The sequence below is a fragment of the Podarcis gaigeae genome, assembly GCF_964106915.1.
Source record: "Podarcis gaigeae genome assembly, chromosome: 2".
NCBI classification, from domain to species: domain Eukaryota; kingdom Metazoa; phylum Chordata; class Lepidosauria; order Squamata; family Lacertidae; genus Podarcis; species Podarcis gaigeae.
In genome coordinates this window covers 74,879,032-74,904,447 of record NC_139679.1, presented here as the reverse complement: position 1 = coordinate 74,904,447, position 25,416 = coordinate 74,879,032, and the positions used below count along the sequence as shown (strand labels likewise).

Genomic DNA, 25,416 nt, shown 5'->3' with positions numbered 1-25,416 from the left:
TGGGCTTAACATACATTCTTTTATTTACAGCCCTTAAAGTGCTCTGAAAGGAGGAGGTGCCACTTGTCAGCATTTGGTTGTCTTCACCTTGTCAGACTTTCATCTGTATTATGGAGCCTAACACAGTCCTAAAACGAACTTGGAGAGTGGTTCTGCTTTCCTCAGCCCAGCTGGGACCCCAGAATTCATGAGTGAACCACTAAGAGCTGACAAACATGGCTGGCTACACCAAGGCAGTCCGACTGTGGACTGCCATATCACAGTCACGTGCCTGTTCAGTGCTAGGCAGACGAGGACCTCCTTGCTGCATAGGCGGGGCCTAGCAGGCGAGCCGCTCAAGAAACACCTCAGAAGCGGAGCTGAATAAGGTAGCGAATGCGGCACTGACTCTCCTGGTAGATCAGGTACTCGCTCTGGGAGAAGCAGGAGCTCTTGTACTTAGCCATAGGAACAGGCTTTCCTTGGGATACCAGCACTTTTTTCCCATCCAGGATTATCTCTTTATCCTGCGCAGGGTCTGGGGATAGCACAGCAAGCCAGAAACAAAGAAAGCGAGAGGGAGGTTAGCATACGATTAACAGGCTGCAAAACATCACAACTGTTTCTTTCCAACCTTCAGGCTTACCTGGCTCAGTCACGCCGCGGGCCACGACACTGTCATAACCGTCTGGGGGCTTGCGGAGCGAACAGTCATCCTGGGTGATGTGATGCTCTTTGCCAAGGGCCACCTCGTTCAGGAACATAATCCCCACCCTATTGGAGGTGGTGCCAACTGGGGGGGGGGGGGAATAAGGAAAAAGAGGTCCCAGTGGTTAAACTGATGGACAGCAGGTCCCCTGCTCGAGTCACATACACCATACTGTATCCTTCCCTGTGTTCTGCTTCACATAGGCAGACAAATCCAGTGGGATTAGGAAAGTAGGAGGATGATTATATCATGAACATATTCCAGCTTTCAAAAAATAATAATAATCTCTGCTGAACAGGACAGACAGATCCCATCATGGATAGTATTGTTTTCAGATGGCATTGCCAATATCCTCTTCAAAAATGCAACCACAGGTTTCATCCTCCTGAATGGCATAGGATGAAAGCAAAGAAGTTGCTCTTTCAAACTGGGGCTGCTAATTTGGATGTCTCCGACTTCTGTGAGGAAGGAATGGCTAGTGCACCAATACTCTGTATTGGTCCAATCAGACATGCACACGTTTTAGATCTTCAGCAGGATAAAAGTTGCTAGCAGCCTGCTGCGCCACATCCCATACTGTTCTGGACTGTCCCATAACTGTCAAAAGCACTTTTTCCAGTGGGCTGGGGTGGTCTTATCCAATTAGTATGGGTTGGCAAAAAAATGGGATGCCCTGCTTCTGGAAGGGGATGTGCTTTCCACTAGAGCAAAACCAAAGACCACCATGGTGTACATTCTCCAATCTGGAACAGGTTTTCACCCAATTGGCGCTAGAAGCCTCTAAGGTTCATTTCCAGTTTACAAGGTTACAAAAGACCTAAGTGCTTGTGGAAAGCGCCAGAAGGGACACAGCCAGGATCACTTAATGGAAATAGTTAAATACAGGTATATAAATGCACACTTTTCAGTTTTACCTCCCTTTCTCATATCTATATCTATATACGCGAAGCATATCTATATCTATATACGCGAAGTAGCAGTGGCAGCTTTTAAAAGCATGTCGACATGGACCAGGGGTATCTGTATGGACCTGCCTTCTGCCCTGCCACTATTAAGACCAGAGAAGCAACAGCAGCAGCAGCAGCAGCAGCAGCAGCAGCAGCAGCAGCAGCAGCAGCAGCAGCAGCAGCAGCAGAGAAAGGCAGCAAACCACTAAGAAAATGGTGGAAAGAACAAGAGGGGCAGCAACCCTTGCAGCCCAAAGGGAGCACAGAGTCTTGGTTGCCTCACCGTATCCTGCCGATTTACTGTTCTCCGATGCAAAGTAAAGGCCCTTGCCCACACGCCCACCGGAGTGCGGCATGATGCGTAGACCACTCTTCAGGATGGCTGCAATGACAGCCACGTTGGTGCCGTGCCAAAGCAGTCTCCTGTTCTCCAGGTGGCTGTGAGCCTTGAAACGGTTGCCCTGTTAGCAGAATGGGGTGGGGATAGAAAAAGAAGTTCAGCAAGCAGAGCTCTCCCTCCATGTGAAGGGTGCAATTTTATGCTTATGGGCAGCAAGATAAGCCTTCTGTTGGGAGCACCGAGCATGGCTTGTACACACTGCAAAACTGAACTGTGACTAGTCAGCCACGTGTAGCAGGGCGCCTATGGAGCATGAACTGGTGAGAACGTGTCCTCTTCCCCACTCCCTCCCAACACCAACCTACTGCCTACCAGCGGAGACACCTTTACAGAAAAAGGAAGTGGGGAAGACCAGTGGCGTAGCGTGGGTTGTCAGCACCCGGGGCAAGGCAAGTAATTTGCGCCCCCTAACCCGTGGATTTGCGCCCCCCAAACCTGTGGATTTGTGCCCCCTAACCCTAACCCCCAGATGTTGCGCCCGGTGCGGCCGGGTCCCCCTGCACCCCCCACGCTACGCCACTGGGGAAGACGTTTCTCTTTCGGTTGTTGGTTGTATTTTCACTCGTATAAACTGGGGTCAGATAGTGAGGCATGGAGAGCCACGTCCCATCCCCCCGCGTCCCCCTGACCTGAGTTTCCCCATCCCTGATCTACAGTGACAATCCTGTGTTAAGAGGCAAAGAATCCTCCTTTGGGGTTGTAGCTCGACTAGAGGGTCTCTGGTTTCTTCTGCCACCATGTAGCCACTCTGGGTCTTGGGAATCCAAAGCTGCCGTTTCTCAACTCAAGAGCACCTCCAGAACCACTGACAACATTTGGGCACTGCCCCACAACATACAAGTTCTCTAGACAGCATCGGTCTGCTCTGGCTGGCACCCGCAGTGCTGTGATACCTAGCCAGTAACAGAGGGTTGTAGCTCTTTACACAAAAGCATCTGCTAGGTTCATTATGGGCCCTGCTGCTATACAGACTGACGGATGCCAAGGGCTGCCAACCAGCACAATGGGGGAAGGGCTGAGGCTCAGTAGGAGAGCCCATGCTTTGCATGTAAAAGGTCCCACAGAGACCCCTGCCTAAAACCCAGGAGAGACACTGCCAGCCAGTGCTGGAATTCTGAGCTCAAAGGGCTCCATTTCAGGCAGCTTCCTATGTTCCACAAGGGACCCTGGCACTGCTGGAACCAAAGGAGAATAAGCCAGGAACTGCCATTCAGGGCCTTTCCTTGTTGCTATGCTCCTAGGTCTATTCTGTCTGGTGCCAAAGGCAGCTGCAAAGTGAGATGCTCTGGGTGGTTTTGCTCAAAGACAGAGACAATTTCAGGCAACTGGCAGAAGTACACATAGTCAGTTAACAGAAGGGAAGGGGCCCTGCCAGTAGACCTTACCTCGCCCTCTCTGTTCACCTTCCAGATGTTCAGGACTTGAAGCTTCTGATAAGTGCAGCCTGTCTTCTCTACGTAGTTTACAATCAGCTAATTGCAGGGAGCAGGAGAGAAGCAGAGGAAGAAAGTGATCATTAAAGCACTGAGGCAGACAGAGGAAAATGGAAAGTGCAGAGAATCAACATTTCCCCCCTGCATGCTGCCCCCACTTTTCAGAGGTCCCGTGCTTCCAACACAGGAGTGTGCATAGTACAGTACCACAGCAACCAGACTGGGAAGCTTCCTGTAGGGTCACCCTACCTTATAATCCTCCGATGATGGGTCTACCAGGGTGAGTTCGCACTTTAAGAGCCCATAGTCCTTGTCCACTGGGTGTGGGACCTCTTCCACCTTCATTTCCTCCTCTTCTTCCTCTTCCTTCTTCTTCTGGGCCTGCATACTCTGGGCAAGTTCAATATCTGCCAGGACCTATCAGGAAAGGGAACCAATCTTCACAAACACTGGTGGTGGGAGGAACCATTTGACACTTACACTGTCATCCTATGTGAGCCTCACATCCAAGGAAACATATCTAGGACTGTTCTATTGGTAGCCCATTTCAGCTAGGGAAATCTCATTGGTGCTCTAGCTTGAAATCAAAAAGGGGGGGGAAGGTTACGGTTTTTCATATGTTTTCAATATTGCTATTGGGGGTGGTGTGTGTGTGTGTGTGTGTGTGAGAGAGAGAGAGAGAGAGAGAGAGAGAGAGAGAGAGAGAGAATTCAATAGTGTTTCTTTGTTTTTGGTTGTTAGTTTGCTAATATTAATATTGTTTTGTAGATTATGAACGCTGTAGTGCTTTGTGAATCTTATAATATGACTTGTGGTTGTGCTGCTTGGCTATGTTTGAGTTGCTTTGTTAATAGTGTTTTACAGAAGGTGGTGGTTTTACAGATGATTTCTAATTGCTTTAATGATGATTTGTTAATTATTTTTATATGATTTATGTTTTAATTGCGATGTTCTATTATGTTATTGCTGTTTATTGTTTGCGAGCTGCTTTGTCAATTGTGTGAGTGAAAAGCCACATAGAAATGTAACGAATGAAATGAAATAAGAAAGAGACTCTTGAACTCAAGAGTGGAAGCGATTATTAACCCTGAAGGCTGCACCCACTAAGCAGCCATTTTGGGTACTGAGGGCTTATAGTGCAAAATCATAACTGGACCAAAGTTATTGGCCTTTTTGTTTTGTTAGTTCTCAAGATTATACCCTTCAGTTTTGAAAGGCTGCAGCTTGTTGGCAGAACAGCTGCATGCAGATGGTCCATCTCAGGGAGCTGCTGCCAATCAGTGTAGACAACATGGAGCTACATGGACAAAAGGTCTGACTTCGCATAAGGCAGCTACTGTGTTTCCATTGTTTGCAGGCAAGGCTATGGCTTAATGGTAGAACATCTGCTTTCCATGCAGAAGGTCCCTGGTTTGATCTCCAGGTAGGGTTGGGAAACCCCGGGGAGCTGCAGTTATTCAGGGTCAGCAGTACTCAGCTGCTGGATGGATTCATGGTCTGACTCAGTATAAGGCAGATTCCTATGTTCCTTTATTTTTGTAGTGGTTTCAGCTCTCATTCCTATAGTACTAAACACTGCAGTAGCTGGGACAGAGCAACAGGGGTCATTTACCTTTCTACCTTTACTAAACACTGCAAATTGAACTGCTATAAAGGCTTCCATTATTATGTTTAATATTAAAATATTTATTCTGCTATCTTTTAGCACAGGTAGAAAAAGACTGTGCAGTAGACACAGCATGGGACCGAGTGAACAGAACCTATGGCCACTGGAGTTCCCTCTCAAACATTTAAAACACATTTCTGGCCAATTACCCACACACCATTTTTCTCGTTTGACAGGGTCATTGGGCAGCTTTGGGCCCCAGACAGAACCTGTGGCTGTCAGAGCAGGTAAGGAAGCATAGCAGTACAGAATTTTTGTGTCAGTGAGGATACTTCATTGCTGCATAGGCAAGACCTTGGTCTCGCAGTCTGAGCATGCAAGACTCTTGACAGAGCCTTCCACAGCAAAGAGATGTCTCTTGCTCTAATGGCACGGGGATTGGCCCAGTTCTCGGAGCTCCTTACCAGCAGCATGTCCTTTTTGGCTTGGACAACCTCCTGAGTGCTGATGGGTGGAGGCCGAGCCCGGCCAAAGTTGTGGGGGATGATGGTGTAGAAGCGAGAGGAGAGTTCCTCCAGCTGCTTCTGAGAAGGCGGCTGCTTCTGCAGTGCTGTCTCAATGGCCTCCAGAGCTTCAAAGCCTTTGGCAATTTGCTGCTTGCTCAGTTTCCCCAGGGGCATCTTCTTCACATCTGGGAAAGGGTGACATGAGGAAGTTTGGCAGAGATCTGTGGACTTCCAAGAATCCTACAAATCAGTAGCTGAAACCACCCAGATCAGAATGCCACTACTTAGTTCAATTCATGCCACTTTTCACTCTATAACTGAACCACTTTCTGCTCTTCCCAGGTTGGTCTTCATTTGTGACCAAGGACCAAAGAATCAAATCTCACCAGTACAGGTGACCTGAGCTTCTCTCCCTCTCCCTCCTTCCCATAACCGAGTTTTCTCTCACTAATTGGTTTAGCTTGATGTTGTTACAACTATATATACCAGCTTTCTCTATTAGCCAAATGGCCAGCAAACCACAATAAACAGATAATGTATGTTTGATGCCAAGAGCAGGCAAGATGGAGATATCATAGAGTTGGGAGAGACTCCAGGGTCATCTAGACCCTGGAATGCAGGAATCTCAGCTAAAGCATCCATGACAAGTGGCCATCCAACCTCTGCTTAAAAACCTCCAAGGAAGGAGAGTCCACCGCCTCTCATGGGAGTCTGTTCCGCTGCCAAACAGTTCTTAGAAAGTTTTTCGAATGTTTAGTCGGACTCTCTTTTCTTGTAACTTGAAGCCATTGGGTGCTTCTCCCACCTGCGGCAAAGCAAACAACAACAACAACAACAACCCAACCCACCACCAAAAGATCCCTTGACCCTTTACCTAAATTCATGGTCTGCATGGCATCCTTAAACATGTCGTTGCTGAAGATGAGGGAGACCAGCTCCTGAGTAGGCTTGTCCAAGGTGCAGGGCCGTATCCTTTGCTTGGATAGCTTCACTCCATCTACACTGTCCACCTTGGAAACAGCAAAGAACCAACCTGGGTCTGGATATACACACAATTCAGCTTCTTCTAGTGGGCCTGGACTTCACCCTTAGATTCACAGTAGGACACACAAGCTTTTACCTTTCAAAATAACAGGACTTAAGCAAACACCCTTGAGCAAATGGACCTGCACATGGAAATGCTAACTGACTTCCATTAACTTCACCAACCCTGACGCAGTTCACTCACTACAAGGGATTATCCATGTTCTCTAACTCACACAGATCTTGAAAACCTGCAGGAGTCCTCTAAATCACTGATAACCAGGAGATAGACTGTGATTAGGCTGCTAGGATAACTTTGTGAGGATTGGATTAGTGATCGAAGATCGCACATAGCCTCAACCAGGAGCCTTAACCAGGTGATGGCACTCTGCCCGGCTACTGACAGCATTGTTGCCTCTTACTACAGTGGTGTCTCGCAAGACGAAATTAATCCATTCCGTGAGGCTCTTCGTATAGCGGTTTTTTCTCTTGCGAAGCAAGCCCACTGACAGCTTAGCGGATTAGCACTATTAGCGGTTTAGCGGCTTTTAGCAGATCAGCTGATAAGCGGCTTATCAGCGGATCAGCTGATAAGCGGCTTAGGGCTTAGGAAAAGGGGGGGGAGGGAAAAACCCCCGCAGGAACTCGCAAGACATTTTCGTCTTGCGAAGCAAGCCCATAGGGAAATTCGTTTTGCGAAGCGCCTCCAAAACAGAAAACCCTTTTGTCTAGCGGGTTTTCCGTCTTGCGAGGCGTTTGTCTTGCGGGGCACCACTGTAATGGTGTGGGGCAGAGACAGAATGGCAACTTGGTTGGGGCTGTGCAGGCACACCAGCAGAACTCATCTGGCACTCTCAGCGCCAGATTCAGCTAAGTAGTCCCACCAGTTGAAGCCCACCCAAGTACTTTCACTAGCGCAATGGGGCTTTCCCCCTCCTTCCCTCCCCCGGCACCCCTGGGTCTGGTGGGCATCAGGGGAACCCCTGGAACAGTGGGCGAGAGAGAGGAAAGGGCAGATAATTCAATCAGGCAAGCAGAGTTGCTTAATCTATGCTGAACTCCTTCAGTCACTGGTCGGCCCACAAGAGGTGCCTGATGCTATAGTGCTCAGGGATCAACCATCTGGCTCTCCAAATGAGGCCTCCCACTGGTCCTTGGGCCAAAGCTATGGTGTGTGTATGGGTATGAAAGGACAGGGACCAGATTCTCCCAGACACATCCAAAGAAGAATTGTAGAGTTGGAAGGGACCACGAGGGTCATCTAGTCCAACCCCCTGCAATGCAGGTATCTTTTGCCCAACCTGGGTCTTGAACCCACAACCCTGAGATGAACAGCCTCATTCTCTACCAACTGAGCTATCCCAGGTCTCTTCCCTGAACTTTGTGCTTTCATTTCAAAAAGTCCACAGCACCATATGTTCTGAAACAACCAAAAAACCATATGGACAGTAATGAATAAGAAGTAAACCCACTCCTGGGCTTAGCGTGTTCTGGACACTGTGTGCCAAAGTATTGGGACGACTGATAAAGAAGCAGTGGACCACTATTTTTTAGTTTGATTAATCTGTTACTTATTTTACCATAGTGATTTACCGTGCAATCTTAGGTATGCTTACAGAGAAGTTGCATTCAATTCAATAGGACTCTCTTGCAAGTCGGATTGCACAGCCAACAAATCAACTAACCTAATTTTAAATGTATTAGTCTAGACTGTTTGCAATTAGGCTTTGTTTGTTCCTGCTGTTTTGCACTGACTTATGCCTCTCCCCAGTGTGCCAGTCTGCTCCCAGTGTATTCCTTGGCTCAGTACCTTCACAGTCACCTCCTGCTCCTCTTCATCATCTGCATGTTGCACCTCAATCAAGGTGTACTTGCCATCATGAGCCACAAAGTTCTCCCGGTCACCCCAGCTGTTCTTGGTCTTATCCCGAAATTTCTTCTCAAAATCCTTCTTGGCCGCCTCCAAGGATGGAAAGGCGTTGAGTTTTGACTGCCCGACTTCTCCCTGCAAGCAACAAGAGGAAAGGAAACACACATCAGCAAGAGACGGAAACTTCAGCATCTTCTCCCACGTATCTTGTGCTTCCTTTCTTAGTCTTACAATGAAAGAAGGGCAGGAAAGGATGGTCAAGGACACGGCCATCCTCACAGGCAGGAACACTCATACCTTCCACAAAGTAGGGTAACCTATAGAGGGGGACATGTCCTTGTATGCAATTGTACAGTTTAGAAGGACATTTGTCTGCTGGAATATGTAGGTTCTGAAGGGACCACAACCTCTTTGTGGAAAGCACAATCCACCAATCCAGCCTTTGATACATGTTCTTCCACCAAGCTTCAGCCCTTCCCAGAGGAAACAGATAGCCTGCCAACTGAACACACAATGAGTCTCTGGTGCAGGCTTCTCTGTTGTACACAACGGTTCCCTGAAGTCCTTAATCTCCACTTTGAAGTGGAGGTAGATTTCCTTGCCCACTTAGTCCCATTTGCATTCTTTGCTCCCGGTCTTAGGGTGTTTAATCCTCCCCCCCTCCCCCACCTTCTGTAAGTGCAGCATATTTTAGAAAGGTGAAAATAATCCAGGAGTGGCTTCTCTTGATGTCTGAGCAACGATGAATTGTAATAAATATAAAGTGCCTCCAGAGTGGAAACTCAATTTAGGTCATTAGCAGCTGGAGTCTGGGGGCACACAGATTTATCACCTGGGTGTCTCAGAGATGCTTTTACAAAAAGAAAAAGAGAAAAATACTGCCCAAGAGCCATTTTAGCATTTCAGGCGGCCATCTTCTAGCCACTTACCTAGGTGCAAGCCCTACTGAACTCATTGGGACTTACTCCTGAGTAGACATTGTTTATGATTACCCTGGTGCACTGCAAGAGACTTGCAGAGTAGATAAAATCATTCTCTATTTTTCCTGTTACCTCTATTTCTTACAGCACCTCAAGATTCTCATAAAAGTTTTAGTGAAGTAGCTAATAACATGTGCCTAATTCTGTATTTCTTTTTTCTCTCCCCACTCCTTCTCCCTTTCTCATTTTGCCTGGAATTTTCTGAGATCAGCATCTGTTCCTAAATATTGGAATCTCTCTCCAACAAAAGCAAAGGCATATGATGATAAAATTATCCTACTAATTTGCACTGTTCTGCAAGGTTTGGGATACACCTCCTAGAGACATATATTCTTCTTGCACCAGGTCCTCTAATCAACTTGGCTTTCAGGTTTTTAGCATGGGTATGTAAACAGCTGTACATATTGTTCCTCTTTAAATATTTTATACGCATTTTTTCCCTACTGTAAAGGAAATTTTGTATTAGTTTTTATAGAATGCTTGTCATCTGTTTACAAGGGACGCGGGTGGCGCTGTGGGTTAAACCACAGAGCCTAGGACTTGCCGATCAGAAGTTCGGCAGTTCGAATCCCTGTGACGGGGTGAGCTCCCAAATGGCATTTCCGTGCGCTGCTCTGGTTCACCAGAAGCAGCTTAGTCATGCTGGCCACATGACCCGGAAGCTGTACGCCAGCTCCCTCGGCCAATAAAGCGAGATGAGCGCCGCAACCCCAGAGTCGGTCACGACTGGACCTAATGGTCAGGGGTCCCTTTACCTTTACCTTTGTCATCTGTTTATGGAGGCAGTTCTGGCCAGGGGACTCAAAAGGTCGTAGAAGGTGCAACAGGTCAGCACAGGAAACTAACCTGGGGGTGGAATGAAGCTTAGTTACCATGTCCATGTGTGAGTGTGTGGGGGGGGGGGAGAGTAACTTAGCAAAACTGTGGACTCCTCCAGACAACCTGTTCATTGAGCATTCATCTCAATTTGCTTGCAAACAAATCCTTCTGATTTGTTTGCAGGAAGATTATATGACAATGAGCATCCATCCTTATCTGTTTACAGGGAAGTCATATGCCTGCCTGTCCATCTGTTTTTATCCAACACTTTATAGTGCATTTCCCTGTCACTTTCCTAACTGCAAAAGACATCTATATAACTATATCTGTATTTATGTTGTTTAAAAAGTGGTTTTGTTGCACCTGAGCACTTGAATCCACTTTCATTGCGCAAACCTAAATTTACAGTGTGCCTGTGTCTGGAGTTGGCTTCTACTGTCCTTCTGATTGACTAGGAGGCTGGAATGATGAATCATACATATAAATGATGCTGGCAAACAAGCAGAGAGAGATGGGAGAGCTAGGAAACAGGAAAAAGTCACAGTCGCAGAGAATCCAGATTTCAGGGACAAAAGAAGCTGAGCTGAAAGCACTGAGATTGACTGGGGCACTGCCAATGAATTAGGATGGAGCAAAAGGAATTCCTTTATTGGTCTTAAGCTAAAGTAGGGAAGCACTTTGTATAAGCCTTACGTAGATAGACTATAAAAATAGCATGGGGGGAAAATGCATCTAATTGCTCTTATCGGCAACTGCTAAAACCACAGGAGCGACTAGGTTAGCTGGTTTGTTCATCTGCTCCTCATGGAGAAGGTTGCAGCCATGCTACTATAATGTCAGCTACAGCGAGTATGGAAAGTTAAAGCTATTGTTAGTTTCTGTTTGCCATCTTTATTTATGCCGAATTAATTCAAAAGGGGTTTCTTTTGGCTTGGATGCTCCTTGACAGCAGCCATGAGATTTCTTCCTAGCATCAACTTATAGCGATTTTACCTAACATCTTTTTCCTTCCCCACCACCTCAGCTAGAGCATAGAGGGACCACTCTGGAATACACAGACATGTATTTGTGTTCTCTGAAGAACTGCAATGGGCCTATCAGAGCCATTAGCCTCTGGAATAAGAGAAAGCTAACTAATAACTTCAGCTCCTTACCTTGGTTTCCAGAGAAGTATGTTTTGTGTTTCCGCCTAAAAGCCCAAGGATGGCGGCGGCGGGGTGTGTGTGTGTGTGTGTCTCTTATGTGGCAGTCACTGTAGAGTGTATGTGGTATGCAAACAAAGCAAGAGGGGAGGACAACATGTGGTGAAAATTAGCAAAAGGGTGGTGGCAAAGAGCCTATTCTGATGGATGACTCAGTACAGCTCCCACTCCAGGTTCTCAAGCACAGAGTCCCTGCCAAGTTATGACAACCTAATTCCAGGAATAAAAGCCTTTTGAAACCTGAGCCTTGGAGGAGGAAAAGACAACTGGGAGAGAACAATCCTAGCCACCCACAACCTCAACGGTCAGGTAGGCAAATAAACTTGGGTCTAAAGGCCTGACATAAAGAGGGTTTCACCCAAGGGGGCACATCAGGTGAAGACAAACTTAATCAGCTTGCATTTATGTCTGCCTCACAGGTTACAATAAAAGGTTGCTTTAAGCTGGACACACAGCTGAAAGTTTTACTCAGAGGAGACGTCTTGAAATTAATGGTCCTAACTTAGTCACGTTCATTAATCTCAAGGGATCAAGTCTCTCTTAGTAGAATACCACCCAATGTTCCTTAAGAGAGATCCCCCCACAGCAGAAAATGCTGGATCCCAACTCCCAATAGGTTGTCAGGGATGACAGGAGCTGCAGTTTAGCAAACCTAGACACTCTGGGGTCTCCCATCTCTGCCTATAGCTTCAAGAAACACTATTGCCCTGGTTACAAAATTCCAGCTTGGGGAACTGGGACATGTCCTAGGAACCGGGACACGTCCTAGGAGTTCTACTGAGAAAATTAATTAAGGCTGCAGTCAGACACCCACTAAAGACCCACTCGATCCAAAGGGACTTCTGAAAAGACGTGTGTGGGATTGCACCCACGGCTGTTAGGAAATTTCAACTGCTGAATTACGTTGCAATTTAACAACAACAACCTGATCAACATAAGATGTAAACATTTCTTTCTCAAGAGCACATTGTCTCAATGTTCTGTGTATCGATTAGTTTACTGCAAGCTCATATCTAATTTTAATAGATAACTGAAGAATGAACTTGTGCAATTTTGCCATTGCAACACAGGTCCGGAAGAAGCAAACAACAATTGCCTTGCGTTGATTGTCCAAGGTCACTGGCCTCTTGCTAGATTAAATGCAAACAGCTTGCAAAACAGACTTCAGGGGGATGACTCTGAAAGCTCTGAGCCGAGAGTACCAGGAGCTGCACCAGCGAGCTCTGGATGGGAAGTGTGCTTAAGCTCCCAGTCGTTCCTTCGCAGTAAGGCTTTTGCCTCTTCACAGTTTGGGTTAAAACGCCCCCCTGGGCCTAGTCAGGCTTGCAGGTCACCTCTGACATCTAGTGACTGTTGCTGTTCTGTGTTCCACAAGGGCATAGTCAGAGGACAGCTGCCCCTCAAATCAAGTAAGTAAATAAAAATACTTAACTGACCAATCGCAACACAGGTAGCTCAATTCTGCCCCCCGAAACATAAATCTGGCTGCGCCCATGGTGTTTTGCCTTGTTAATTTAAAATGTTTTGCAATATTAAGAAAGCAGGGCAAATGAAAGGGAGAAATGTGTGGCAGTGCCATTAGCCCAAAGCATGGTGTCCTCAAGATGCTCCTATGCTACAGCTTCCATGATCTCTGACCTTTGGGCCACACTTGCTGGGGCTGATGGGAGTTGTAGTCTTAACAGCATCTGGAGGGCACCCTGTTTGGCTACTCCAGGCTCAAGAGTTAACAGGGAGTCATTTTAGAAGAGCGTACCTGGATTAGACCAAAGGTCTGAAACACGGGACTTTATTACTATTGGAAAGAGGCTTATTTCCTCCCCCCAATCGCAAATGCTCAGAAGCCGCAGACCAAGAGAGCTGCACACTGTGGCCATCCTACCTATTACCCTGAAGTGGTAACACACTGCTCCAAGACAATTATTTTGTGAAACCATTATCTGTGACAAGTCTGCTGAAACACTGTGCCTGATATACCAACAGCTCTAGGCTAAGCGAAGTGAGAATCCACATTACCAGGCTAAAGGTGTTTACAACCTTGTAAATAGTTTTATGGCAGCAGCAGTAGTCAGCCTGCTTCAGCATAAGAACTGGATGATCTCAGCTTCATAGCCACTTAACCCCAGGGAATCTTGTACCACTTAAATGGTGCCCAGAGGCCCCAACACTTAGGTGTCATGTATGTGAACTCCTGCTCATTTGACTTTCTTGACTCACTTTCTCCTGTGTCTCAATGGTCAATGAGGAATGGTATTTTCCAGACTTTCTTAATGCTAGGCCCACCACCTCGCATCTTTTAACCAACCTGGGGAATATTAAGCAATAAATATGGCTAGGAACACTAATAGCAAGCACAGGGTCTGGACGTGTTATGGCTCTGCAAACTGTCATTCAGGAAACATTGCTGGAAGAGTTAAAGCTTTCTTTTAAATTGGCTAAGGTCTGGGCTATCTTTCTCCCTTTATTCCAGTGCTAGGCATCACTATCCACAGCTGTATATAATTGTGTCAGTCTTAGAGACCCCCACCCACACAGATTTTTGAGAAAAGAACAACTGCAGGGGCCATCTTGAGGGCAAGCTACTCACCACACGGCCCCAGCGGTTCCAACAGCTGTACGTCCCATTCTGTTCTATGAGTTGGATGATGTAGAACTTGTTGTTATTGTGGCCAATGTTGGTCTGGTTCAGCATGCAGTCGTAGTCCTCATGAATCTAAAATCGTAAAAGGCAACATGAATGCCCCTAAGACACCCACAGCAACCTCTGTGTGGCTAAATTCCAGCCTGTGATTGACATCTGGCAAAATGGGAGTACAATCAGAGCCCAGCACTTAAAGAGTATTGCAAGAACTAACAAATACCAAGTGCTATAACAAAGTCTAGGCTGGAATCCAAGAGGATAAATTCTGGCTGGACTCTCCCAATGGCATCCTCACCTTGATTAGTAGTTTTTGCTAAAAGATCTATGCAGCAGACAAATGGGCAGAAGGAGTCCTGAAGGACAGAACACTGTCCAATCCTAATAAGGCTCTGGCGGGATGGGGCGGGACGGGGCGACGACAATTTTTGGTTCCATTAATTTCCCCCCTCCTCTACTTGGGACAGGCATAGGCAAACTTGGCCCTCCAGATGTTTTTGGCCTACAACTCTCATGACCGCTAGCTAGCAGGACCAGTGGTCAGGGATGATGGGAATTGCAGTCCCAAAACATCTGGAGGGCCGAGTTTGCCTATGCCTGACTTGGGACATGCAGCCCTGGATGCCCTGCTAAAGGAAGGCAAAGAAAAGCTTCAGGGAAAGAGAGATGCCTCAAGATTCAGTGTGTACTTTGACCTTCACTGCCCCACCACAGGTGCCCACAAGAGACAGGAGGACTCCCATTATGCTACACTATCCCATTGCAGGGCCAGGTGAAAGTGGGAATGACCCCTTCCCCACCCCCTAATGGATACCGGACACAGGGAACACTTCAGCCAGAGCTTTGCTCTCACCTTGGCGCTATCAACGTCGCTCAGCTGACAGGCAGAATCAATTTTGGCCTTGAGCTTCTCTTTGGGAGCTGCCTTCAGTGCCTCCACAGTGGAGCGGAAACTGTCTTCTTCAGGTTCAGCCTTTAGCTCCAGCTCCTGTTTCACTTTCTTGCCCTTGACTGCTGCCCTGGTTTGGGCAGGGGCCTTGCGCTTTGGCGGCATCGTTCCCTTCAGAGCCTTACCCTGTTTCCCAAAGGAGTCAGGCTGCTGCTCTTATTCAACTGCAAAAAAAAGGGAGGCAAGTTAATTCTTGACTCAGGTGGTCACTAGAAATACCAGTCCCTAAATGACTCACACTGACCTTCTCTGTGATTTCGTTTAAGTGAGAACAGGGAGAGGACTTGTCTACTTCAAGCACTACCATTAAATAAATTTTATAAAGGAATACTGGAGTAGTTCCTTTCTGCCGACTGATCAGGCTCTTCTATAAAACTCTGGCAAAACACAGACTTTCCGAAAGACTAACTTAGCAGCAACAGCACACCGCTGGGTATTACAACAGCCAAGACCCCAATGTGTGCTCCTGCTAGCATAATGTAGCTCCAAAGACTTCTGCTTTTCTTTCCTGCCAGATTTGGATGACATTCCCACATATCAGGACTTCCGGAGGCGGCCCTCTCCTCTAGCCAGGAGAGGGAAGCTCCGTTGAAACGGGTTGTCCGCTACGGCGAAGCGGAGACCCACATCGGAAAACCGCAGGCGGCAGAAGCCTGCGGTCTTGGACCCGGCGGGCGCCAGGAGCTGCCCCCAAAACGTTGAAGGAACCCCGTAAGGGGCTCCGGATCGCGGAGGGGGTAGCGGCACTGAGGGTCGCTCCGCAGTCAACGGAGTGAAGCCGCGAAGCTGTTGCCGGTGAGCGCTGACCTTTCTTCCTGGAGTCTACGTTACGGAAAGCAACAATCCGTGAGTAATAAGGACTTTCAAAAACTTTAAAGTTTTAAAAAGCAACGGAATTTGGCTGAAAGCGGATTGACGAAAAAAAGGAAGTCCGTCTTCCGCTGCTACTGAACTTCAAAGCAAAGAGCAGGAGGAGTGGAGGCAGAGAGTGAACTTTTAACCTAATGGATCTGAGCACCCACTGGACCTCCTTTGAAGCAGAATAGGACTGTAAGCATTGGATTTTTGCGTTTCTAATTTGGACTGTGACATCTTCTTCTATTGGAATTACAACTTAAGTTAAAAACCCAGGTGCTGGAACTGCCTGAGTAACTGTGGCAGTCAGCCTGCAGATTTGGATACTTTGAATTTAAACTTGGAAACAATCTGAGGGGTCTGGAATTGCTACTTTGAGGCATCATTTGGAATACCAGCAAGCACTATTTGAGACATTGTGTTTATTTAATACCAACTCTGCTAAAATTTACTACTTGAAGGTCCCTGGACATTAATTTTGATTTTATGAACTTTATTGGAATTGATCTCTTCCCGAAAGACTTTTAAAGCTCCCCCTAGAGGTTTTGGAATTTACAGCAGTGGCATTGTTTTACTTTCTCTTTCCCGGCCTCCTGTTTGACTGTTACCATCTGGGCCGTCTCTTTCTCATGGGAAACAACTCAGCCTGACCTTGACTTTTAGATAACTTTGGAATGAGTGGTGCAAGAAAAAGGAGCCTAGAGAAAAGGAGCCCAAAGAAAAGGAACATAGAGTAAGAACTAGACAAACAACCTTAGCCACAGCCTTACAGCCACGTAGATCGTCTGTGCCTATTTTACTTTCTGAGGAAGAAGCTGCATCCCTGCCAAGGGCAGGAGAAGGAGAAACTGAGGAATTACAATTGGAAGATATGGCCTCTGGAACAACTGTTTCTATCTTAGAGAAAATCTATGAAAAATTGGAATCTTTGGACAAGAGAGTTGAATCCTTGGATAAAAAAGCTGATGAGCAAACATTTAAAATCGATCAAAACACAGAATGTCTAAATAGATTAACTGGACAAGTGGCACAGAATGCACAAGCAATTGGAGAATTGAAGGAGGCTACAGGTGAAAATCGGAAATTGGCTGAAGATACCAGCCAAAGACTTGGAAAGCTAGAAAAAGAGGTGAGACCACTCAGTAAACAAGTAGGAGAACACCAGACCTACCTTTCTATGATTGAATTACGGAACAGGGAGACTAATTTAAGGATAAGGTCGGTCCCAGAAGTGGAAGAAGACAACTTAGCTGAGTTTCTGACCAAAATTTTTTCCAAGTTCTGGAACTTAGAAGAAAAAGACTTTAAAATTGTATCAGCTTTCAGGCTTGGAAGACTTACAAAGAAAGACAAACCCAGAGACTGTTTGATAACATTGAGATCAAAGGAGGAAAGGGACAAGATCCTGGGCCTGCATTACGGAAAGTCACTGGTCATTTTGGACAAAAGAATTGAAATTTACAAGGACATTCCTAAACAACTTTTGGATCTTAGATCTGAGTACTTGGAACTAGCAAGACTGCTGAGGAGCAACGTAATCATCTTCAGGTGGGACTTTCCTCAAGGACTATCTTTTACTTTCAGAGGGAAGAAGATTAAAATTAGAACATTGGAAGATAGAGATAAATTTCTAAACGTGTACGGAGAGGACCTTCAAAAAGGACTTGAATTACCTTCAGGGCCTGGAGCACCAGAGGCACCGACACCCTCGGATTCTGAAGACCCAGCCAACAAGGTACCACCCCCAGAAAAATAACCAGATTTATTCAGGATGTCTCTGCAACTGTTGAGTTGGAACATAAATGGCTGTAATATTCCGGAAAAAAGGAGGAAAATATTTCATATATTAAAAAAGGAACAATTGGACATTATTTGCCTACAAGAAACACATGTGACTAGGCTCCATAGAAAAGTGTTAATAAACAAAAGACTTGGTCAGGAATTTATATCCTCAGACACAGTAAAGAAGAGAGGCGTGGTGATTTATGCAAAAGAGAGCCTGTCACCTAAATTTCTATTTAAAGATGAACATGGAAGAATTTTGGCAATCAAAATACAACACCAAGGAGAGAAGATTCTGCTATTAGGAATTTATGCACCAAATGAAGGAAAATCGGAATTTTATAAGAAGTTGCATGAGACTATGCTGGAGTATCTGGACTATGACAACATCATTATGATGGGAGACATGAATGGAGTCGTATCAACTTACATGGATAAGTCACAAAGCCAAAATGTTACGAAAGATGGCAGACTACCAAAGACCTTTTTTGAAATGACAGACAATATGGACTGGATTGACATTTGGAGAACGAAGAACCCCTTGGGAAAAGAAGGAACATTCTTCTCTGAAGCCCAGCTGACTTGGACAAGAATCGACCAAATATGGATAACTAGAGGTCTGGCACCCAAGGTCAGGAAAGTGGAAATCTGCCCAAAGACCTGCTCCGACCATAATGTACTGAAAATGGACATGACACTTCTACCAACCGGTTCCTTTAGATGGAAATTGAATGACAATTTGTTTAGAGACCAGGAGATTATCAAGAAGGCCCAAAAAGTTTTGAAGGACTATTTTGAGATAAACATGAGCACTACGGTGGAAAAAAGAATCATTTGGGACGCAAGCAAGGCCGTGATGAGGGGGTTCTTGATACAACAGAATGCTGTTAAAAAAAGAACACAAAATGAGAGGAAAGACAAGATCTTGGAGAAAATTAAAGAGTTTGAGAAGAAGTTAAGATCGAATCCGAAGTCACAGCTGATTCTGAGAGAAATTAAACTCCATCAGGCACAATATTCTAAACTGATGAACCAGGAAATAGAATGGAAGATCAAATTAATGAGACAAAAAACTTTCGAATCAGCAAATAAATGTGGGAAACTGCTGGCTTGGCAGTTGAAGAAGAGACAAAAGTTAAATGTAGTCACAAATTTGGAAATTGAAGGAAGAAACATTCAGAACCCCGTGGAGATTAGAAAGTGTTTTCAGAAATATTTCAAAAAACTATATACTCAAGGGCCGCAGAATGAGGCTGAGATTAAACAATTTTTGGAAAAAAATGGACTTAAAAAACTTTCACAAGAAAATAGATCACTCCTGAACAGCAAAATAACACGACAAGAGATTGAACAAGCCATTCAGAACATGAAATTGGGCAAATCTCCAGGGCCAGACGGCCTGCCCTCCAAGTATTATAAGACATTAAAAGATTATTTGATACAACCATTGATGGAGGTCAGTAACGAAATTATGGAGGGAAAGAAGGCGCCGGAATCGTGGAAGGAAGCTTTCATCACATTGATACCAAAATCGGAAATTGAGAAGACACAACTCAAGAACTATCGTCCCATCTCCCTTTTAAATGTGGATTACAAAATATTCGCAGATATTTTGGCAAGCAGACTTAAAAGAGTTCTAAACGAAGTAATTCATAAAGATCAGGCAGGCTTTCTCCCAGGTAGACATATGTTTGCCAACACAAGGAACATCATTGACATTTTGGAACTTTTGCAGACAAACATAAATACAAAAGCAGTGTTAATTTTTATAGATGCGGAGAAGGCCTTTGATAATATCTCTTGGAAATTTATGAAGGGAAATTTAAAAGAAATGGGAGTGGGACGGGGTTTTGAGAATGGGATTGATGCAATATACTCAGAACAGAAGGCAAAACTGATAGTTAACAATGTGGTTACAGAAGAGTTTAAAATTGAAAAAGGTACACGACAAGGCTGCCCGATTTCCCCTCTGTTATTTATTTCGGTTCTGGAGGTGCTCTTGAATAGGATTAGAGGGGACCGGTTGGTGCAAGGGATTCAGGTCGGAGCGAAACAATATAAACTTAAAGCTTTTGCAGATGACCTAGTCTTGACTTTGCAGGAGCCAGAATCTAGTACAAAAAGAGTATTACAACTGATTCAAGACTTTGGTCGGGTGGCGGGATTCAAATTAAATAAACAGAAAACCAAGGTGTTGGGGAAAAACTTGACAGATACAGAGTCAGAACGGTTTCAGAGAGAAACAGAACTAACTGTGGTTAAAAAAGTAAAGTACCTAGGGGTAAACATAACAGCAAAAAATTTGAGTCTATTTAAGGATAATTATGAAAAATGTTGCTCTGAATTCAAGAGAGACTTGGACAGTTGGTCAAAATTGAAGCTTTCTTTGTTAGGCCGAATTGCTGCTATTAAGATGAATGTATTGCCAAAGATGTTGTTTTTGTTTCAAACATTGCAAATTGTGGACAAGACGGAGTGTTTCCGGAAGTGGCAGAGAGATATCTCTAAATTTGTCTGGCAGGGCAAAAAGCCCAGAATTAAGTTTAAGATATTAACTGATGCGAAAGAAAGAGGGGGCTTTGCCCTGCCAGACTTAAAACTGTACTATGAAGCCGCAGCTTTCTGCTGGCTAAAAGACTGGCTACTTCTTGAAGACACTGATGTGTTGGATTTGGAAGGATATTGGGCATAACATTATGTTTGAGGACTGGGAAAGGTTGTGGACCACTGGGCTGAACTTCACTGCATGTAATGCTTTGAAGGAAAATGTAATGAAAATGATATACAGATGGTACATGACCCCAGTTAAACTTGCCAAAATACACCATTCGTCTGATAATAAATGTTGGAAATGTAAAGAAAATGAAGGAACATTCTTTCACCTCTGGTGGACTTGCCCTAAAGTGAAGGCCTTCTGGGAAATGATATATAATGAGTTGAAAAAGGTATTTAAGTATACCTTCACTAAGAAACCAGAGGCCTTCCTCCTGGGTATTGTCGGCCAGAGGGTGCTAAAGAAGGACCGAACATTTTTTATGTATGCAACAACAGCAGCAAGGATACTCATTGCCAAGAATTGGAAGACTCAAGATCTACCCACACTGGAAGAATGGCAGATGCAGCTGATAGACTATATGCAACTGGCAGAGATGACCGGCAGAATCCGAGACCTGGGAGAAGAAAGGATGGAAGAAGATTGGAAGAAATTTAAAACTTATTTACAAAAATATTGTAATTTGATTGAATGTTAAGAAGGATGCTTGATCATAAATAATTGGCCACTACTAAACTAGATTGGGAGAACTATTAGATTATATTTAAACGAGTGGATATAAGATTGTAAACAAGATGATAATTTGCTTGAAAAAACTTTTTAACAATGTAAGTGGGAGCAGGAGACGTGAGGAAGTCCAAACAAGTTATGAAATTTTGTGTATGATATAAGCAATGTTGTTTGTTATTTATGCTTTTCTCTTATAAAAATCTTAATAAATATTTATATATTTTAAAAAAAAGACATTCCCACATATCAGAATTCTGAGTGTGGCTGTGCACTCTGCTCAGATCTAGCAAAGGCTGCATATAGATATAGGCCATGGTAGGCAAACTAAGGCCTGGGGGCCAGATCCGGCCCAACTGCCTTCTAAATCTGGCCCGCGAACGGTCCAGGAATCAGTGCATTTTTGCATGAGTAGAATGTGCTCTTTTATTTAAAATGCATCTCTGGGTTATTTGTGGGGCATAGGAATTCATTCACCCCCCCCCCCAAAAAAAATATCCTGGGAACCATAGCTCTGGGAATTGTAGCTCTGTGAGTGATAAACTACAGTTCCCAGGATTCTCTGTGTGGGGTGTGTGCGCGCTTCAAATGTATGGTGTGTGCACAGCCATAGAATATTATGTAAATGTACAAGCTCAACATGCAATTTGATTACGTATGAAACAGCAGCAGCACTCTAATCTAACCCTGTGGAGGGAAGTGCAAACCTTTGGGTTAACAGCCAGGTGCACTGACCCACTGTGCCACAGAGATGAACATGTTGTCTTTAGTCCTAGGCCCACAGGCCCACACCCTAGGCAAACAGCCATACAACAACTATCAGAGCCAAATGCCGGTTTCATAGCTGACTCAGCCCCAAGCCCTCTCCTTCCTAATCACCCCAATCACCCTGTTAGTTCAGACCTTTATTCCTTTGACAGCAGATCTTCCTTTTAGGTTTTTAACTGTATCAATCTGTAATCAAATCAGCCTTGGGAAATCTGGAACCTTTGGCTGGACCTTATTATGCTTCCCATCACCTGTAGGTTTGTCAGCTACTCCAAGCGTTTTAAATTCTGATTTGCTAATCCAATGCCAGGAACAGGCAAGGAGCCAACTTTTAACTTGCATACAGCTGACTGGCAGTCAATGGCAGCAGAATATTTTCCTAATGAGTCACAACTGAAAGTGCACGGTTATGTTCATGCTATTTCAATAACAGTGCACAGCTTTCACTAACAAGTCACAGCTTTATTGCACAAGAGGAAACTGTCTTTTCTAGGCCTTAGAAACAGTATACTTGCATACAATATAAAGGATTTTGCAAGCATTATAGCCAGAAGGTAAGACTTGGAGAGGAAAGGTGAACCAATGGATGCTGTTTGAGAACAGGTGAGATAATGCTTGAACACAGCAGAGGAAGGAGTCCGAGAAACAGACTGATTATCTGGTGGAGGTGAGAGAGAATAGCAGGTGAGATGGTGGACGGGATCAGATGGCATCAAAAAAGCATGCGCAGGGACCAAGTGAGGAATTCCCAAACTATGGTCCATGGGCTTCAGTCAGGTGGTCTATGGAGCATCTATGAATTGGTGGCTAATGATGAGAGAAACAACACGTCTACCTCACTAAATATTCACATTGATTTTTAACTGTGTTTTGGCAGCTTTTTTATTTCTTACGTTTTATTATGTTACAATTTGAATTCTACAAAATTCAAATTGTAATACAATAAAATGCAACAATAATAAAAACAGCCACATAGCTTCTAACACAGCACATCACAATTGCTACAACAGTTAGGAAAAACATAAATGGTCTGCCCAGACCCTCATCAATTGGTCTGTGGGGAGCTTAGCCACAAGACGGGGGAATAAACAAACAAGTTTTCTAAAAGCCAGGTACAGTGATGCAAGGTTTTGAAATGTAACATCATTGCTATGTAGCATGGTTGGAGGCAGAAATATAAGACCTGCTAACAACAGATGAATGTATGATATCCAGCAAGCAGTCCTCTAGAGTCTAGATGCACCAGTGCTCTTTGAACTCAGAACAAAATTATTTGAGTAATAAGCAGCTCAAAGTCTGCCAGTGCTCCTGGGCTCTGCCTATCTACATACTGTGTTCCGGGAGACAGTCTGCTAGGACTCAACCATGTGTACATTCACTAGTTTCACTACAAAACCGATAGAGATACCAAATAACAGAAGTAGACAGATCAATATTATGCAAATGTTCTTATCTTTCAGGATCACTGGACTTGCCTCTATGCTTTGCTACCTATATTAATGAAGAGGCAGAGGCAACTTCCTTTGCCTTCATGCTAGTAGCCTCCTCCTGCTTGGATTAAGAAGAGGTTTGCACCTTGAACTGAGGAATTTAGTGCAAATCTAGTAGAAAATCCTGTTCTTTAGTATTGTTTAACATCTTAAAATTGGGAGAAATAGCTGCATCATAACAGGGTTGTTTTGTTATCTGCACCTCCCGACTCTGTAAAACCAGTCTACACAATAATAATAATTTTTACTATTTATACCCCGCCCATCTGGCTGGGGTACCCCACTCAGCTGACAGCATACAGCAAGCTCAACAGTTCTGGTCCAGAAAGGAGCTTGCTGAATAAATAGCATACTCAAACAAGCAAGCCAAACCACACAAAGCAAATATTTAAAAAACAAAAAATCAAATCTTACCAGAGAGAAAAAACCTTCTGAGTCATGTAAGCAATCATCCATAGCCTGCTGTATGCAAAATGTATAGCATACATACTCTGATGATGGAAAGTATGCACTCTTGATGCACAAATGAAAAGCGCAAATGGGCTTTTTGGGGGGATGGGGTGGGGCAATTAAGAGCCCATATTGGCATCATACTACAGATGGGCAGGCCACTGGCTGCTTTCACAGGTTGTCTCCGAACTGCACAACTTTTGGAAGACTTGCAAATAATTTTGCCAAACGTTTCAAGCCATGCAAGAATTTTTGCTGGCCCACCAATACTGTACATCTGTATTAATAATGTGGAACATAGTGTGTGTGGGGAGGAAGGGGAAATAATTTATTTACTGTATTTCTCTCCTGCCCTTCTTCCTCAAGACGAAGGTGGCAAGAATCAGCACTTCCCCCAATTTACCAGATAGGTGTTTACACTCAAAGGATGCTATGTGGGGATTTGCCCCTTTAAAAAGTGGGTAGCGACCCATTAACTTGCGGAGGAGCGTCAAAGCAAAAAGCGCACAGTCCTGTCAAGTACTCGCTTAGGATCAGCGCCAGCGAGGGCGCAACTACAGCGGAGGTTCCAGCCCGGATTAAAAGGAATCCGCAGTACCCCGTTATCAAGATACAGAGGCTCTACGTTGTTTGGGGACGTCTCCAGCACCTCTCTCTAATTCGAAGAAATCAGATCCGGTATAGACAGCTACGGATTCTGTCCACGTTCCCGGACTGTCGCTTTGGGAACGAACCAGAGACAAATAAGATAAAGGGCCGCCACCCAGCTATTTATTTACTTCTCAAACCCCACCCCACCTCCCGCCTGCCCAGAGTAGCAAAACTCACCGGTGGGTGGTGCACCGGCTCTTCGTAGCCCGGTGGTCCTCCTAGACGCGGAGGGCCGGCAGAAAGAAGTCAGGCAAAGTGGCAGGGCAAGTTTGGGCAAGTCGGAGGGCGAGATCTGCCGCTTGGGCTTTCCCTCTTCCTCGCTTGCCGTCCCCTCCTCCCCCCTAGTGACCTCAGCCTTCGATCAGCGGCTGCAGCAACACGCCTCCCGGGGAAGGAGCCAGCCCAGCGCAGAGTCAAGGAAGGGGCTGAGCAGCAGAGCCCGGCTGCACGCCGAGCTGTCCATCAACGCGTGCTAGAACAGCCGGATCAGGCAGGCCCGCAATAGGGGCGCAGAAGAGAGCAAGCAACTTCTTCTGCATCCACTCACTTGTTTGGGCACCAAAAAAACTCCCATGCATGAATGAACAGATATAAGAGCACCAGGGATTATTGAGGGTTGTGCGTGTTCCTGAAAACAAGGACACCCAGAAGGGGAAATTCTTGATTCATGTCATCCCGTGCAAACTAGCAAACTGCATGGGCAATCTGCGGTCTCTTCGCTCCCCCGGCTTTGAATAGCTCTGTGGTCCCCCCCCCCGCGAATTCCAAGGGCTAAGCCACGTCCCCACCCACTCCGCCAGCTGGCGTTTTGTGCCTCCCAGGGCCGCCGCCTTCCCACCCCTCGTCCCTCCCCTTCTGCCATAAGCCTTCCCAAAGTTCGGGCATGCAAAGGTGCAAGCACACCCGTCCCCGCTTGAATTGCTCTCCCGCTGCCGCCGCTCCAAGCCCGCCCCCAATTGGTGCGCGAAGCACAACGAAGAAGCTGCGCGCGCCCTGTCAGCGCGGAGTTCACCACCTACTGAGCAAACGGGAGCACACCGCGCATGCCCAGTCCCCCGCTTCCACAGCAAGACGAGCGG

General features: G+C 45.5%; 1 protein-coding gene and 1 long non-coding RNA gene across 5 annotated transcripts; one reads left to right on the top strand and one right to left on the bottom strand.

The window, feature by feature from the left end:
- On the bottom strand, positions 1-25,358 carry PARP3 (poly(ADP-ribose) polymerase family member 3). Of its 3 annotated transcripts, none has more exons than XM_083726601.1 (11): positions 24,515-25,358; positions 14,966-15,225; positions 14,062-14,187; positions 8,414-8,608; positions 6,455-6,590; positions 5,539-5,765; positions 3,718-3,885; positions 3,421-3,507; positions 1,919-2,096; positions 626-772; positions 1-517 (listed from the first exon to the last, which is right to left on the bottom strand). In XM_083726601.1, exons 2-11 carry the CDS (start codon positions 15,164-15,166, stop codon positions 348-350), a joined length of 1,635 nt encoding a protein of 544 aa, XP_083582727.1. In that variant the 5' UTR covers positions 15,167-15,225; positions 24,515-25,358; the 3' UTR covers positions 1-347. The 3 variants fall into 3 exon arrangements, with proteins under 3 accessions (XP_083582727.1, XP_083582728.1, XP_083582729.1); XM_083726602.1 differs by lacking the exon at positions 24,515-25,358 and adding an exon at positions 24,023-24,167; XM_083726603.1 differs by lacking the exons at positions 14,062-14,187; positions 14,966-15,225; positions 24,515-25,358 and adding an exon at positions 9,451-9,660 and having other exon boundaries at positions 8,414-9,397.
- Positions 3,892-13,994, top strand: LOC310838860. Of its 2 annotated transcripts, none has more exons than XR_014561177.1 (4): positions 3,892-5,361; positions 5,923-5,974; positions 9,660-11,783; positions 13,945-13,994. It is a non-coding gene; the product is annotated as an uncharacterized lncRNA (long non-coding RNA). The 2 variants fall into 2 exon arrangements; XR_014561178.1 differs by lacking the exon at positions 13,945-13,994 and having other exon boundaries at positions 9,660-9,836; positions 11,648-11,773.
- Positions 25,359-25,416: the final 58 nt, after the last annotated feature.